The 15,824-nt window shown below is 39.7% G+C and overlaps 1 protein-coding gene across 2 annotated transcripts in view; it reads left to right on the forward strand.

Moving 5' to 3' along the window:
* LOC109202491 (perforin-1-like) overlaps positions 1-12,464 on the forward strand; it is a 25,372-nt gene extending 12,908 nt beyond the window's left edge. Inside the window, exons 1-10 of one of the 2 annotated variants that reach the window (XM_019360142.2) lie at positions 6,079-6,275; positions 7,175-7,461; positions 7,548-7,627; positions 8,074-8,119; positions 8,518-8,660; positions 8,769-8,907; positions 8,994-9,074; positions 10,220-10,716; positions 10,815-10,908; positions 11,790-12,464. In XM_019360142.2, the coding sequence (XP_019215687.1) occupies positions 7,192-7,461; positions 7,548-7,627; positions 8,074-8,119; positions 8,518-8,660; positions 8,769-8,907; positions 8,994-9,074; positions 10,220-10,716; positions 10,815-10,908; positions 11,790-12,002 (1,563 nt within the window). In that variant the 5' untranslated portion in view covers positions 6,079-6,275; positions 7,175-7,191 and the 3' untranslated portion in view covers positions 12,003-12,464. Of the gene's footprint in view, positions 1-6,078; positions 6,276-7,174; positions 7,462-7,547; positions 7,628-8,073; positions 8,120-8,517; positions 8,661-8,768; positions 8,908-8,993; positions 9,075-10,219; positions 10,717-10,814; positions 10,909-11,789 lie in introns of those variants that run through there. The other variant, XM_019360143.2, reaches the window with a different exon arrangement.
* The last annotated feature ends 3,360 nt before the right edge of the window (positions 12,465-15,824 follow it).

Consider the following 15,824-nt stretch of genomic DNA (forward strand, 5'->3'; position numbering starts at 1 on the left):
TTATTTAAAGAGTTTAGTTTCTATTGTTTGCCCACTCAAGGTTTATAGGGATTTTTAAGAAGTATTTAGTTAAATTACTTATTTAGTAATTAAGTTACTTTTCTGACACAGTAATTAGATAAGTATTTTAAATACAATATTGACTAAGTAATTAGTAATTAATTACTTTTTTAAAGTAACTTACCCAACACTGATTATATGCAATAAATGTAATAAAAATAATAAATAATGCAATTCATTTTTTTCGATCATCCTGTCTTACTGGGATGTGACAGGGCCAGAAAGTCAACAATTGTAACTATTTATGACTTACAGACCGTATTTTCCGCACTATAAGGCGCACTTAAAATCCTTTAATTTTCCTTGTTCCTTATTCGTTATATCCGGTGCGCCTTATATATGAATTTTGGTTACTGACCTTGAACCGATTTTATGTGGTACACGGCTCTCAAAAATCTGTCAAAGAATGTTTTAGAACGACTTTGGTAAGCTTCGAAGTCGCACTGCTTGATGGATTGTCGTAGCATTACGGCTGCCGTAGTCAGGAGCCTCGCGCAGTAATCAGGGTCCAAAGTCTATCAGCTTCAGGTCCCAAAGTCAAACAAAAACTGCGGCATCACTGAGAGTTAAAAACTGTCTAAATTCTTTCATCTTTAATAAAATGATCAGTGTTGCTGCTTCACCAGGTGTAACAATTAGGTTTAACATCCAGGCATCCATGAAAACAGAATTTATTAAGTTTAACAGAGTTAGAAGTTAGCAGGAAGTTGGCTCACTAGTTTCCACCTAAACATGATATAGCATGTTCTGACACAGAGATTGAAAATGTACAGCTCTGCTATCACTTCCAACATAAATGAAGACAGAAAACTAAACAGCAGTGACTTTTGTAGGGTTACTGAAGTTGGACTAGCTGGTATATAATGATGTGCTACGTGATCGCTAGCAACACAGCTATGTTAGCATAACATAAACAAAGTGAAGGGCAGGATGCTGTAAACAGACCAAACTTGAGTCAGGAGAACAACTGAGATAATCCATCCACAATACGAGGTTACTCATTAATATACTGCAACAACATGGGAATAGAGCTGCTGCCAGAGAATTCAACAATAATGAATCAATGGTACGGAAGTGGAGGAAGCAAGAAGAATGAGTTGAGTAAAGTTTGACTTGTCTGACTCTTTTGTTTCGCTTAATGCGCCTTATAATCCGGTGTACCTTATGGTCCGAAAAATAGGTCAGTTCCTTGATCATTTAATATGCAAATTGTCAGTGGTTGATCAACAATCCACGGTTGTCCTTCTCTCCTGGAACGGCTGGAGCTTTCTGTAAGCGCCTTCCCAGCTTTGACAAATGTCCAGCTGGGATAACCACATTTACTCCGGGCCTTCTTGATGTGATATTCTTCTGCTTCCCTGGCCGCTGTGTCTGTGGGAATGGCGTTCGCTCTGTGTTGTAGCATCCTGATGACACCCAGTTTATGCTCCAGTGGATGATGAGAGTCAAACCTTAAATACTGATCCGTATGCGTAGGTTTACGGTACAATGAGTTTTGATCAGTGGTTGTTGATCAATGGTCATGAGAATTTGCATATTAATGATCAAGGAACTGACCTCCCAGCCCATTGTTCCTTTAGTGATGCTAGTTTCAGTCATTATACAAATGTACTGTTTATAAGATTGGGGAAACCTGCAGTCAGCTGAGACTGAAGAAGTCACTTGGATGAGTGACGAAACGTTTCTCCCTCTGACAACGCTACGTCCAGATGAACAGAATCAAACTTTGGGGATTTACTTACCTGGATGATTGAGAATGCATCAAGAAATTGAAAATGCATTTATTTACTACTGGAATATTTTGGGGAATTAAACAAAATAATTTCTCTACAGCTCACTGGTCGAAGCATACACCAACCAGAACAGCATCGACTGGAAGGTAGGAAACATTAATGTTGAGTGAAACATGCAAATCATATTATTATCACTGCAAACTGTTGATGTAGTCCTGTAATCATTCCTAGCTCCATGTTTAAAAGAGGATCCCATGACTGAACATTGTAAGGACAATATATAAAAGAACAAAAAGAAGTGAAATTACCAGCAACTACAGTAGAGCCCTACAAACATCATACATACATGCTTGCACCCTTCCATTTATTAAGGAAGATCAGCCGCATGCTTGCTTTAATACACAGTTCAAAATAAGAAAGAATCACCTGCAACAACATGCACACACCATGCACTGTAATACACAGGAACAGAAGATTGTGAGAAATGTGTCTCTGTAGAGGCTATCAAATAATCAGGAAACATTGTAAAAGGATCTTTAAATTTGTTTGTTTTTTTACAAAAATCCACATTTCTTGTCAAATGTTTCACATGAGTCCTTAAAGTGAGATTAGTACTTCTCCCAGTTTTTCATAACAATTAACAATTCAAATGTTGTGACCATGCAGGGTTTGGATATGGACAGCTAGCTGAGCATTCTCGTAAACTTGTGATCAGCAAGTAGTTTGCTCCTTGATAAATACCTAAATAAATAACAAAGATTTATCTGTTGGATCAGGTGGCGGGGGAGGACGCTGGACAGACCCGGTGCACCTAAACGCGTAGTGAGGGTGTGCTGGGAACGTCTAGCAGAGGCCCCAGTCCGCGAGATCTTCAACGCACACCTCCGGCAGAGCTTCAACAGCATTCCGAGGGAGACTGGGGACATTGAGTCCGAATGGACCATGTTCAGCGTCTCCATTGCCGAAGCTGCTGCATTGAGCTGCGGCCGGAAGGTGGTTGGTGCCTGCCGTGGTGGTAATCCCCCGAACCAAATGGTGGACACCAGAGGTGAAGGGAGCCACCAGGCTGAAGAAGGAGTCCTATCGGGCTTGGTTAGCCTGTGGGACTCTGGAGGCAGCCGACAGGTATCGACAGGCCAAGCGGAATGCGGCTCGGGCAGTGGCTGAAGCAAAAACTCGGGTGTGGGAGGAGTTCGGAGAGGCCATGGAAAAAGACTTTCGGACTGCCTCGAAGAGATTCTGGCAAACCGTCAGGCGTCTCAGGAGGGGAAAGCGGTGCTCTACCTGTACTGTGTATAGTGCTGGCGGAGTGTTGCTGACTTCGACTGAGAAAATTGTCAGGCAGTGGAAGGAATACTTCGAGGACCTCCTTAATCCCACTGACACGTCTTCCGAGGAGGAAGCAGAGTCTGGGGATGAGGGGAAAGACCCGCCAATTTCCAGGGGCGAGGTCACTGAGGCAGTTAAACAACTCCTTGGTGGCAGAGCCCCTGGTGTTGATGAGGTCCGCCCCGAGTTCCTGAAGGCTCTGGACGTTGTACCGAAAGAACGAGATCGGGGATACAAGCGGCAGAAATGAGCTTCCTCCGAAGGGTGGCTGGGCCTCTCCCTTAGAGATAGGGTGAGAAGTTCGGCCATCCTGGAGGGGCTCAGAGTAGCGCCGCTGCTCCTCCACATCGAAAGGAGCCAGCTGAGGTGGTTCGGGCATCTGACAAGGATGCCTCCTGGGCGCCTCCCGGTGTTCCGGGCATGTCCCACCGGGAGGAGGCCCCGGGGCAGACCCGGGACACACTGGAGAGATTATATCTCTCGACTGGCCTGGGAACGCCTTGGTGTTCCCCTGGATAAGCTGGAGGAGGTGGCTGGGGAGAGGGAGGTCTGGGCTTCTCTGCTTAGGCTGCTGCCCCCGCGACCCGGCCCCGGATAAAGAGGATGAAGATGGATGGATGGATGGATGTTATTTATCTTATACTAAACCTTCATATAGCCCCTCGTACACAGCATAAAACATGGGCATAGTGTCCTTGTTGGAAAAATGAAGCCAAAACACTACATTCTATCTGAGGGCCAGTAGATGGTGATAGCAGTTGTTGCAGTGGTCCTGTAGAAGTGTATGGGAAAATGGGTTTCTATCTTGACCTCTGTAAATACTTTTCTGTTGAGCTTATCTGCTCAGTCACTAATTTTTTGTCACATTTAATAATAATTATAAAAAGAAAGTAAGTCTACTTTATAAATCTTGGCCATACTGTACCTTAAAATAGAGGATTATCCATGGTATGAAACTACACACTCAGGCATTTTCACTGAGAAAACTGGATATTTTCTCTTTTTCAGACCACTCTCTGTAACCCCTAGAGATTATTTTATGGGGAAACAATTTCTAAATTACACCATCTGGCATCAACATGCCATATTCAAAGTTACTTAAACTTCAGCAGGATGATGATGTCTAAGTACCTAAATGCACTCCGTTGCTACCATTAGACTGGCTTATTATACAGTTGCATTATTGAGCAGCTGAAAAGGGGGAAAATACTTTAATAACATGCATGCTTAATGATTCTCTGTGTTTACCTCGACAGGCAAGGTTCACTACTTCAAACACAACACTACCTCTCTCTTGAGAGTCTCTTCATGAGACTTTGTTTGTGTGTCATGTTTTTACAGTTTGAAAATGAATAGCCCGACTACTTAAAGGTTTGGATATTAATTGAAATTGCATGCCTAGGTAGTGATGGAACATGTTTTATAGTGAATAACATAACTTGGTGTATGTCCACACCAAGAGTTTACAAATAAAAAATACAAATATGCAAAAGGAAGTTGATTTATAGGTAATGTATTCATTTCACTGTTGAAAACAAGTAGTAAAAGATTTCAGGTATGTTTACACACAAAGCTGATTCAGGTAATGCCAAACACGTGAGTGACACTAGGAGCAATTAAAGTCCAAGGGCACCTGTGGGTGTATGAAAAACAACTGAAGAAAGGAGTGAAACAGGGACAACAATCAGAGCCGCGATAACAAACGTGACACATTTACCAGAATGAAGACAGACTTTATATCTAGTGGCTGCAGAACCAACAGTGCATGTCTGCGGGTACATAAAAAACACTTTTGAAGAGTTAACCCACACACAACAACACATAAATTGACCCTTTGGTTTGTGTTGACAATAGTGTTAAAACAAACCCTGGAGAAAAATAGGACATGCAGTGGGCTCGTATCAGGCTGAATTGATAACACCTCTGTTACCGTAAACATTTGTTAATAAATTTGGCATCCGTTCTCTTCTGCTTATCCTCATCGGGGTCATGAGGGTTGGGGCTGGCGCGTCCATAGAGGTAGAGGTGGGGCACACCCCAGCCAGATCGTCAGTCTGTTCATTATTATATTATTATTCACATTATTTATTTAATTATTAATTAAACGAATAGATTTCTCAATGAAGATAAAAAATATACATGGCCCTTGTACTTGTTGAGATTTGAACCAAATCTGCCTGTATGGCATCTCTGTTGGTGGAATTTTGTTTATCTCTTACACGTACACAGTTAAATGTATAGTTAAGAGGGCACATAATCTCAAACAGCTTCTCTGCATTGACAATGAAGTTAGTCCAAGGACACTTCCTTAATCCTGGGTCCAATAAGTCATTGTTGGTTAATTTATTACTATGCTAATCTTTGTTGTTTTGGAGCACGTGCACCCATCTTATTTTTTAAAAGCTGTGCTCCTCAGTTTCGTTTTTAACAAATCTTGTTAGTTCGTTGTCCTGCTTTTGTCTGTTGACCAGAATAAAGGAGTATCTAGTGCAGAACCGACACTGGAGAAAAATGGGACATGCAGTGGGCTCCTATCAGGCTGAACTGATAACACGTCTGTTACCATAAACATTTGTTAATAAATTTGGCATCCGTTAATAATCTATTCACTTCTGCATATTCTTATCAGGGACACGAGGTGGGGCTGGAGCGGATCCGAGCTGCCATGGGGCGAACGGTGGGGAAAACCCTGGACAGTACACCAGTCCGTTTATTATTTAATTATATTATTAATTACATTTATTATTTAATCATTAATTAAATAAGTATATTTGGCAAAGGAAAAAAATATACATGGCTCTAATAATTGTTGAGATTTCTACCAAACTGCATGTGTGGCATCTCTGTTGTGGTTTGGGGGCTGACAGCCTTCTTTCTCTTACATGTACACAGTTAAGTGGGTACATAATCTCAAACAGCTTCTCTGCACTGACAATGAAGTTAGTCCAAGGACACTTCCTTAATCCTGGGTCCAATAAGTCATTGTTGGTTAATTTATTATGATGCTTATCTTTGTTGATTTGAGCATGTGTACCCATCTTATTCTTTAAAAGCTGTGCTCCTCAGTCTGTTTTTGAACAAATCTTGTTGGCTCATTGTCCTGCTTTTGTCCGATTTGCATCATTGACAGAGAACTGCAACATTTTGTAAAAGGTAGAAAACATTTTTTTAAATGCTACACAAAGTTATTGTTCATTTTATTTTAATTAGACAGAGATTTAAGATTCAAAGAAAAAAAATAACAATACAGCAGAGAGCATGAATACGTTTAGAAGCCGACAGCTTAAAGACTCAGTCTATTCTTGGAACCTGTGTATACTTGTATTGTATATGTGTTTTGTGATTTTATTTCTTATTGTGTCTTCTTTTAAGCCAAGATCATTTTACATGTGAAATGTATTTTTAGGTATAATCCTTAGAAGTAAACAAATTCTACCACCAGTACTGGACGTATTCCAACTTCTCAGACGAGTTGGAATCAAGCAGCATGTTGTGAGGAATCACATCAGATGTGATGCCAGTGCACACAAACAAAAGTGTTTTCCTCTAAATAGCATTGTATGTGAACAAAACATTTTAATGGCAAGAGAAAAATGGCATTTTTTGTGCAGTGAGTAACTAAACAAACTATATTTTCCAGAGAGTTGATTCTGTTCATCCGATCACAGAATTTTAAGTGGGAGAAACATGTCCTCACCCAACCAACTGACTTTTTCAGTCTCAGCTGACCACAGGTTTATCCAAGCTCATAATATTATGCAAATCTTATCCTTCATCAAGTATCATATCAGATCAGGTAATAACATTCTTTAAATTCATTGCACCAGGTAATAAAGGGGGACATATCATAGACTTAAGAGTTATGCAAATCGTTAATTCACACACTGTTGTCTCCTGTACTGTTTATAAGGTCGGGGAAACCTGCAGTCAGCTGAGGCTGCATGTTTGCAAACATTTGGAGATCTTTACTTTACTGAGAATCACCTGCTGTTGAAATGATGATCACTTATGTCTTTATCTCTCTCTCTCTCTCTGTTTGTCCAAAATATCAGTCTTTTTCACTGCAGCTATGCTGTCTTATTCAACCCCACCTCCTCTCTACCTGAGCCTCCTTCTCTTTCTGTCCTGCAACTCCCCTGTTCTTTCCTGTCAGACTGGAAACTACGTCCAGTGCAAGGCTGCTCCTTTTATACCAGGTCACAACCTGGTGGGGGAGGGATTTGACGTGGTCACTCTGCGACGAAAGGGAGCCTATATGATTGATGTGGATACCTACTTCACCCCAAGTGAAACATGTACTCTCTGCTCCAACCCGCTTCAAGGCAACGTGCTGCAAAAAGTAACTAAAGATGCAACAACAAAGAGCCATTTGAACAGTAGCACACACTTTATGTGTACATGTTCATGATCTGTCTTCATTTTCAGCTGCCAGTCTCTGCAGTGGACTGGCGTGCATTCAGCCGATGCAGTGCTGACATTTACAGCAGTGCCCACAGCTCTGTTAGGTATAGTCTTATACATTTTTATCATTGCTTAAAATTAATGCATGCTTTCCAAAGACAAATGTGCACAGTTAAATTGTGTTGTTTATACTCAGGCTGAACTGAGAACGCATCTGTTGCCATGAAAAACAGCTGTGACAACTGAGCATCTTTTGGCTCAGCCGTTGACTCACTATCTAAAGATTTCCATCTAATTAAAGCTCATTCAGTCTTTGGCAATGATGAAATGAAAAGTCACACCCATTTAATAGTAAGCATTTTGATTGCTAAACACCTTCTCTGGCCTAAATTCTCTTCATCATAATATTCACAGCTGAAAGTCTAGTTACAATAACAGGTGTTCATCTGTAAATACTAACTTTGGCAAACTGTTTAAAATCATTCAAATTAACTTTGAAATCAATCTGTAAAATTTTACAGTGATTGTTTACTTTGAATTGTATTCACAGCTCTCTGGTTGACACTTACACCTCCCAGGACAGTGCTGACTGGAAGGTAGGGCACATTTTACTATACTAATGACATATTTTACATGCATCTTGGTGCAGTAATCACGCCTTCACAAGACTGCCACCTTGTGACCAAAAATGAAATGTACCTTTTGCCATCAAATTGAGAACCAATGTTCTGAAAAGAAATCAACGAAGTACACATTTACTCTCATACACTTCAACATCCCAAGACAATATTTATTTGACCCAAGTGGGAAAATTACACAATAAATTTATATTATGTTCAAACATGAGGCCATGTTTGAACATAAATTAGGATCTGGACAAATACATCACAAAATGTCTCAGTACTGGCGAGCTAAAATGTGGAAAAAATCAATCACTTCTGTAAAGTCCCGTATTTGACCACACATTAATCATTTGTCTCATTTATTATAACAGGTTGGCCTAAATTTAGAGAAGTTTGTGGCTGCTAGCCTGGATGTGGGAGGAACGCAATCCACTGCCTATAACTTTGCTTCAAAAAGGACAAAAGAGGACCGCCACACCTTCAGCACACACAGGGTCACCTGCAACCATTACATGTAGGCTGTGAATAACTCAGAATACTCACATAAATTCAGGTTATTCTGTAATCGTGGTTTGAAAAGCTTCTGTTGAGATCATTTACTAATCTGTCTCTTTGTGTCCAGTTACCGAGTATCAGACAGACCGCCTCTCAGCCCTGAGTTCAGCTCGGCTGTAGCTAAGCTACCAAGATGCTACAACAGCTTCACCAGAGCTCAGTACAGTCAGCTCATACACACCTATGGCACGCACTACATCCGCCAGGTTAAAACACACACACTGTGAATTACCTTATTTAAAAATAATTAAAACAAAATTATTTATAACAACAACTTTGCACCACATTACAGGTTCACCTTGGTGGTCGACTGAGGCGAGTCACAGCTGCACGAACCTGTCTGTCCTCACTGAATGGACTCACCTCAAATCAGGTTCATACATAAAGTTCCTCATTTATATAATGCAAAATCACAACAACAGTTGCCTCAAGGCACCAGCTATTTTTGTGCAGAACTAACTAAACAGTGTATTAATGTAACAATGAAAATAATACGTACATGAGAATACAAACTTTGCTTTAGTCAAATTTTAATTTTTATATAAATATTCTCAGCTTGAACCTGTTAAGCAGAACATGAGCAGACAAAAAGAATAAAAAAAATTAAAAACATAGCTCTATTTTCTGTTTTCTACATTGTAGAGGGTGACTTTGCCTCTAAACAGGAAAATGAGCACAGTCAGATTCAGCGGGTGCGGGAACCCTAAAATAGGTTGTCGTGGCTCAGCATAGGGAAAAGAATCACAATTTTCATTGTGGGATCCAGCAGATTTTTTTAGTGTACAGGCTGTGATCAGTTGACCTGCGGCTCTGAGATTTATTACTCTTTGTGAATGTACACAACTGAATTCAAAATGTCAGTGGATATTTCATGAGTTGTCTTGGCTGATTGAGGCCTGGAGTTGGACAGCCCTGCTTTAAATCCATCACAGTACAGCAAACTAACCTGTTTATCCTGCACTAAACTGCAGAGTGTTTTCATGCAGTATTTAAATAATACCATTAATCTACCTCAGTTTGTTTGCAGCATGCTTCACAATATGAAAAAACATATTTTCATATGTACAGACCCAATATCAGATTTACAAACATGACAACTTGTAAGGACACGTAACTTTAAAGTCCAGTTTATCAAGCATCACTTAGCAGTCCTTACCTTTCAGTCTAACTTTTCTTCTTCCTCTCCTGTCCTGTCTTTTTATCTTTCTCCATCTCTGAGTGTTGTGCCAAAAAACAAACAAACCAAAAGTAAAATAAAAACCACCGGCCCACTTTAACTCCTGACTCTGGCACACGGTTTTGCCTCTTTCATCTCTTTTTTTGGAACATGGTGATTAATACAGGATTGAATTTCATGTGTTACAGTTCAGGCTCAAGTCTGTTTAATGTTTGAAAGCTTGCATTGATGTAAAATAATAACTCTCCTGAAATATATCAAACAATATATCTGTTTTGAAAATGTACAGAGTAGAAAATACAGATATTTGTTGACATTTTCTTTCCCTTCTTGTCCTGCAGGTCCACTCCTGTTTGTCGCTGGGTTTCTCTGTCGGCTTGGGAAAGAGCCAACTATCTGGTAACAGAGACTCTTGCAACAAGGTCCTACAAAACCAGGGTCTCTCTGTTACATACAGCTCTGGACTCTACCAACACTACACAGAGGTGGTAGGAGGCAATGGTTGGTTGGGAGAGTTTACACTCATGCGTAATGACTCCCTTGGTTTTCTAACTTGGCTGAAGACACTGAAGGATCACCCAGATGTTGTTTCCTACTCCCTTCGGCCAATCTACGAGCTGATGACAAATGATGCGCAAAAGACAGGGATGAAAGCTGCCATTGAGCAGTACTTAGAGGACAATGCTGTGAAAAAATCACCCAGTGAGCCAAACTGTGGTTCAAACGTTCCTAATCTGGCTTCCAACTGCTGTCCTCTGCAAGCCTGGAGGGGGACGCTAAGGGTTACCATTGTGCGAGCCTGGGACCTGAAAGGAGATCCAACTGGCCAGACCGAGGGGTGAATAGACTGTGGTCAGGGATTACAATTTGGAGGTGGTACATCAAGCAGACTTAATAATTCTTCTGTTGCTCTTCTTTCTTTGCTTCTACACACAGCTATGCAAAAATGTGGTTTGGCTCCATCTATCGGCAGACTAATTGGATTCGGTCAAACAATCCCCGGTGGAACGCTTATTATAATCTGGGCAAGGTCAGTAAACCCTCATTATAGATAATCATAAGTCTTTTGACCTCTCAGTCAGCAGAGTTTATGTACTTTTCAAACTTAAAACTTATCAAGAGTTCAGATTGTTGTGGTTTGTCCCAATCAAAGTCATAAATGCCAAAGAAGGGACGATAATTTTGTAGCTAAACTGACAGCAAAAGGATTACCTTACATTAATCCAAATAACCAAACTCTACTACCAAACTTATCTTTTCAAGTTGTAGTGGCTGTAAAACCTGTAAAACTGCTGTAACAACAAATTTTGTGATACAGTGTAAACAATGACTTGGCAAGCAATAAAAGTAATATCAGCTATGTAGTGGTTTTGGACACATTTGCTACAGTTTTTACTGTAATACTAAAATGCTGAAGGCAACTGAGCACAACACTTCTGCAATACTTACAACCCACTCATTTTGTTAAAAGGCACCATGTGGAGCCTGCCTTAAATGTCTTCTGCTGCAATAAGTTCAAGTATCAAGTATTCCACTATTCACAGAGCCATTCTTCGGCTAACCTTAACTATATAGGTACTTGTTAGATGGTTTTACAGCCAAACAAAAATAATTCGGGGGATGGGCCTATAATAGTTATCATAAACTGATTAAATCTGTCAAACATCTTAGGAGAAAAGAAAGTGATGTGCGACTGCCCCCCAGGAATTCACCAGTGTGTCTCTAACACAGATTCATTTTAAATCATTTTAAATTTTCCAATCTGAATTTTAAAAAATGTAAAATATGATTTTAACAAATATTTTATGAATTTGTCCAAATGTCCTTATTACTGTTTATAATTCACAAACCTAAAATAAAAATTGGAAGGATAAAAATTAAAAATCTTGTTTGATTAATTTTCTTATGAAGGTGGACACACACTCTGGTTTGAAGGTTGAAGTTTGGGACAAGGACGTAACGTATGATGACTTTCTGGGATCATGTGTCAAGTATCTTCAGCAGGGGACACACACATTTACCTGCCCAGCTAAAAGAGGAGGTTTTGAGGTCCGGTACACTCTGACATGTGACCCTCATCTGGCTGGAGACCGGTGTAACAGTTACAAACCATCTGCAAAATAACAAATGTATTTTGAGTGTTAAGCTGTGGATATCCCACACCTACTGTGGCCAGTACAATCTTGTTTCCATACATGCGTAAAAGAGTTCACCACTCTGTCAAAAACTGGCTGAGTACAGAGTTCAACTATTTAGGATTAATGGTGTTTAAAAGAGCTGAAGGCAAAAGACAAAGAAAAGAAAGCCGAGGACAGGAGTGGATTCTGGAGCAGACCGCTGAGAAAAAACTGACCCAGCAGCATCTTCTTCCTTCCCCGTCTCTCCACCTTTCTTTCACCCCATCCTTCTTCTCTCTCTCTCTCTCATCTTCTCTACCCTCACCTCTCACCTTTAACCCACCTTCTCTTTCACCGTCCCTCTCCTCCTAAAAATCCCCCCAAACTTTACTTGGGACGTTTGTTTGTTTTTTAAAAACTTTATTCTGAATACATGTACTTAAATACACAAATAAAACTGCCATAACTTGATGAGACCTCATGTTGCCTGCTTCTTTTCTTGTGTGTCTGTGGATGTAAAACAGTAACACACTTTCTGCTCTGTCTGTCTTTAATTGCAAATAAATGCAATATATCTTCATTTAAAATGCAGTGCAAAAAACTTCTGCTCTAAATCTTTTTTTAGCAGAAAGCTTTTTTTTGCCCCTTCCTGATTTCTTATGTTTTAACATGTTTGTTACACTTACATGTTTCCGATTTCAAATGTTAACACAGATGGTCAGAGTAAATACAGATTGTAGTTTTTTAAATGATGATTTCATTTAGTTTGGGGAAAAAGCTCTCCAACTTTACCTCATGTGAAAAAGTAATATCCTTCTAAACCTAATAAGTGGTTTTGTTATTGAGCAAGAGCTGCAATCAAGCATTTGCAATAACTGGTGATGAGTGTTTTACAGCGCTGTGGAGGAATTTTGGTCCACTCTTCTTTGCAGAATTGTTTTAATTCGGCCACTTTTTCTAGCATAGGCTGAATTTTTAAGGTCATGCTAAATCATCTCAATCTGATTCCAGTCTGCACTTTGACCAGGCCAAAACCTCCATTTTGTTTTTTGCGCCATTCAGAGATGATCTTGCTGCTGTGTTTTGCATTATTGTCCTGGTGCACTTGAGCTTCAGGGCACATTAAATGAGACAAGTGAGGCCTTCAGGTTTTCCACATTTTCTGGATAATGGGCCTCATCGTGGTTCGATTCCCAAAGCGTTTGAAATGCCTTTGTAACCCTTTCCAGACTGATAGAGTTCAGTGTTTCTTAGCTGTTTCTTTAGATGTCCATGATGTTGCTTTCTGAGATCTTGTAGTCAACGTCACTTTGTCAGACACGTTCTAGTTAAGTGATTTCTTGACTAAAATATTCTGGCCATATTCCAGCCTGGGTGTTGCTCTAGTTAACTCCTCGTTGGAGGGGAGAGGGAGGGGAAACAGGAGGACAAAGGAGGGCGGGAACAACTGAGCTGTAGTGCTTTTTTTTCACTGTGCAATATTTGCAATTTTTTTTTGTGATATTTGACTGTGCAATAGACTCAGTCAAATGTGCAATCCACTGGTATTCCTATTTAACCCTATTATATATTCTGTATTTATATATGTGTATATATGGTATATTTATGCTCATATCTTTACTCTCATTCCCCTTTATTTGGTATTCCAACTCTGTAACATGCAACTTCTGTCGGTGCTGTGCTACTGGAAACGGAATTTCCCGGAGGAACCCACCCGAGGGATTAATAAAGTTTCATCTAATCTCTAATCTAATCTATACTTCAGTCTGGTATGAAGGTGTCTGTTTTGCAGAAGTCGAGTTTTTCTTGGTTTGCAATCTTGCAGTCCATTCCTGTGCAGGCTTCTAGTGATTGTCTTCTTCGAGACTACAATTCCTGACTTGACTAAGTTATTCACTCGTGTCTTAGCATTTTTTATTAGTCTTTAAACACATCTCTTACTAGTTTTCTTTCCAGAGTCTTTGAACTCTCTCCATTCCTGCCTCTGCCAGGCTTGTTCTGTACTGTGTGGCTCTCTTTGAATTTCTTCTCACTCCAGTTTGTCACACTTGGAAACATTGCGAAAACTTTGTATATCTTCTCCTGCTTTGTTAGCATCAACAATTCTTTTTCTCAAGTCTAAACTGATTTTGTTTGTTTTTGGCATGATGCTTTGTCGAGTGACAGCTCGAACTTTTACCTTTTACACTGTTGGGTCACAGTTTTAACTTGATTTTAAAAGCTTTGCACATTACAAAGTTCAAGCACATCATTGCCCAGCTCAATGAAAAGGAACCTTTTTGTGGGGCAAATAATCTTGACACCAGTCATTTTGTGTTTTTCTGAAATTATTCTGTTATTGTGTACAAAATATTAAAAAAAATAAGCTATAGGGAAATCCTCTACTTGAAAATCCTGTTTAAAAAAAGCACTTGGGACAATTGTGTTGGTGACAGCTTTTGTTATAATATTAATAATATTTATATGAATATGGGATACTGTTACATGTCTGCATAGACTTTTGTGGAATATGGAGACACTCCTGGCATTATATGAGCAAAGTGAGACTCATTTTTTAGGGTTCGTGGAGATGAGTGTGAAGACCCAAACAATCCCTGTCAGTGATGGAGAAGCTTTGATGAAAACATTTGGTAAAAAGTTCACCAGCATGAAGGAAATGAAGTTCTCAAACTTTCCTTAGGAGGACCCCAGCATGCCTGCTTAAAGAAAAGTAAGTTACTTTTCTTTAAGCAGGCATGCTGGGGTCCACATTTGACTGAGTCTATTGCACAGTCGAATATCACAAAAAAAATATTGCAAATATTGCACAGTGAAAAAAAAGCACTACAGCTCAGTTGTTCCCGCCTCCTTTGTCCTCCTGTTTCCCCTCCCTCTCCCCTCCAACGAGGAGTTAACTAGAGCAACACCCAGGCTGGAATATGGCCAGAATATTTTAGTCAAGAAATCACTTAACTAGAACGTGTCTGACAAAGTGAAGTTGACTACAAGATCTCAGAAAGCAACATCATGGACATCTAAAGAAACAGCTAAGAAACACTGAACTCTATCAGTCTGGAAAGGGTTACAAAGGCATTTCAAACGCTTTGGGAATCGAACCACGATGAGGCCCATTATCCAGAAAATGTGGAAAACCTGAAGGCCTCACTTGTCTCATTTAATGTGCCCTGAAGCTCAAGTGCACCAGGACAATAATGCAAAACACAGCAGCAAGATCATGTCTGAATGGCGCAAAAAACAAAATGGAGGTTTTGGCCTGGTCAAAGTGCAGACTGGAATCAGATTGAGATGATTTAGCATGACCTTAAAAACTCAGCCTATGCTAGAAAAAGTGGCTGAATTAAAACAATTCTGCAAAGAAGAGTGGACCAAAATTCCTCCACAGCGCTGTAAAACACTCATCACCAGTTATTGCAAATGCTTGATTGCAGCTCTTGCTTGATGAAAAACCACTTATTAGGTTTAGAAGGATATTACTTTTTCACATGAGGTAAAGTTGGAGAGCTTTTTCCCCAAACTAAATGAAATCATCATTTCAAAAACTACAATCTGTATTTACTCTGACCATCTGTGTTAACATTTGAAATCGGAAACATGTAAGTGTAACAAACATGTTAAAACATAAGAAATCAGGAAGGGGCAAAAAAAAGCTTTCTGCTAAAAAAAGATTTAGAGCAGAAGTTTTTTGCACTGCATTTTTAAATGAAGATATATTGCATTTATTTGCAATTAAAGACAGACAGAGCAGAAAGTGTGTTACTGTTTTACATCCACAGACACACAAGAAAAGAAGCAGGCAACATGAGGTCTCATCAAGTTATGGCAGTTTTAT

Source organism: Oreochromis niloticus, linkage group LG6 (genome assembly GCF_001858045.2).
Source record: "Oreochromis niloticus isolate F11D_XX linkage group LG6, O_niloticus_UMD_NMBU, whole genome shotgun sequence".
NCBI classification, from domain to species: Eukaryota; Metazoa; Chordata; class Actinopteri; order Cichliformes; family Cichlidae; genus Oreochromis; species Oreochromis niloticus.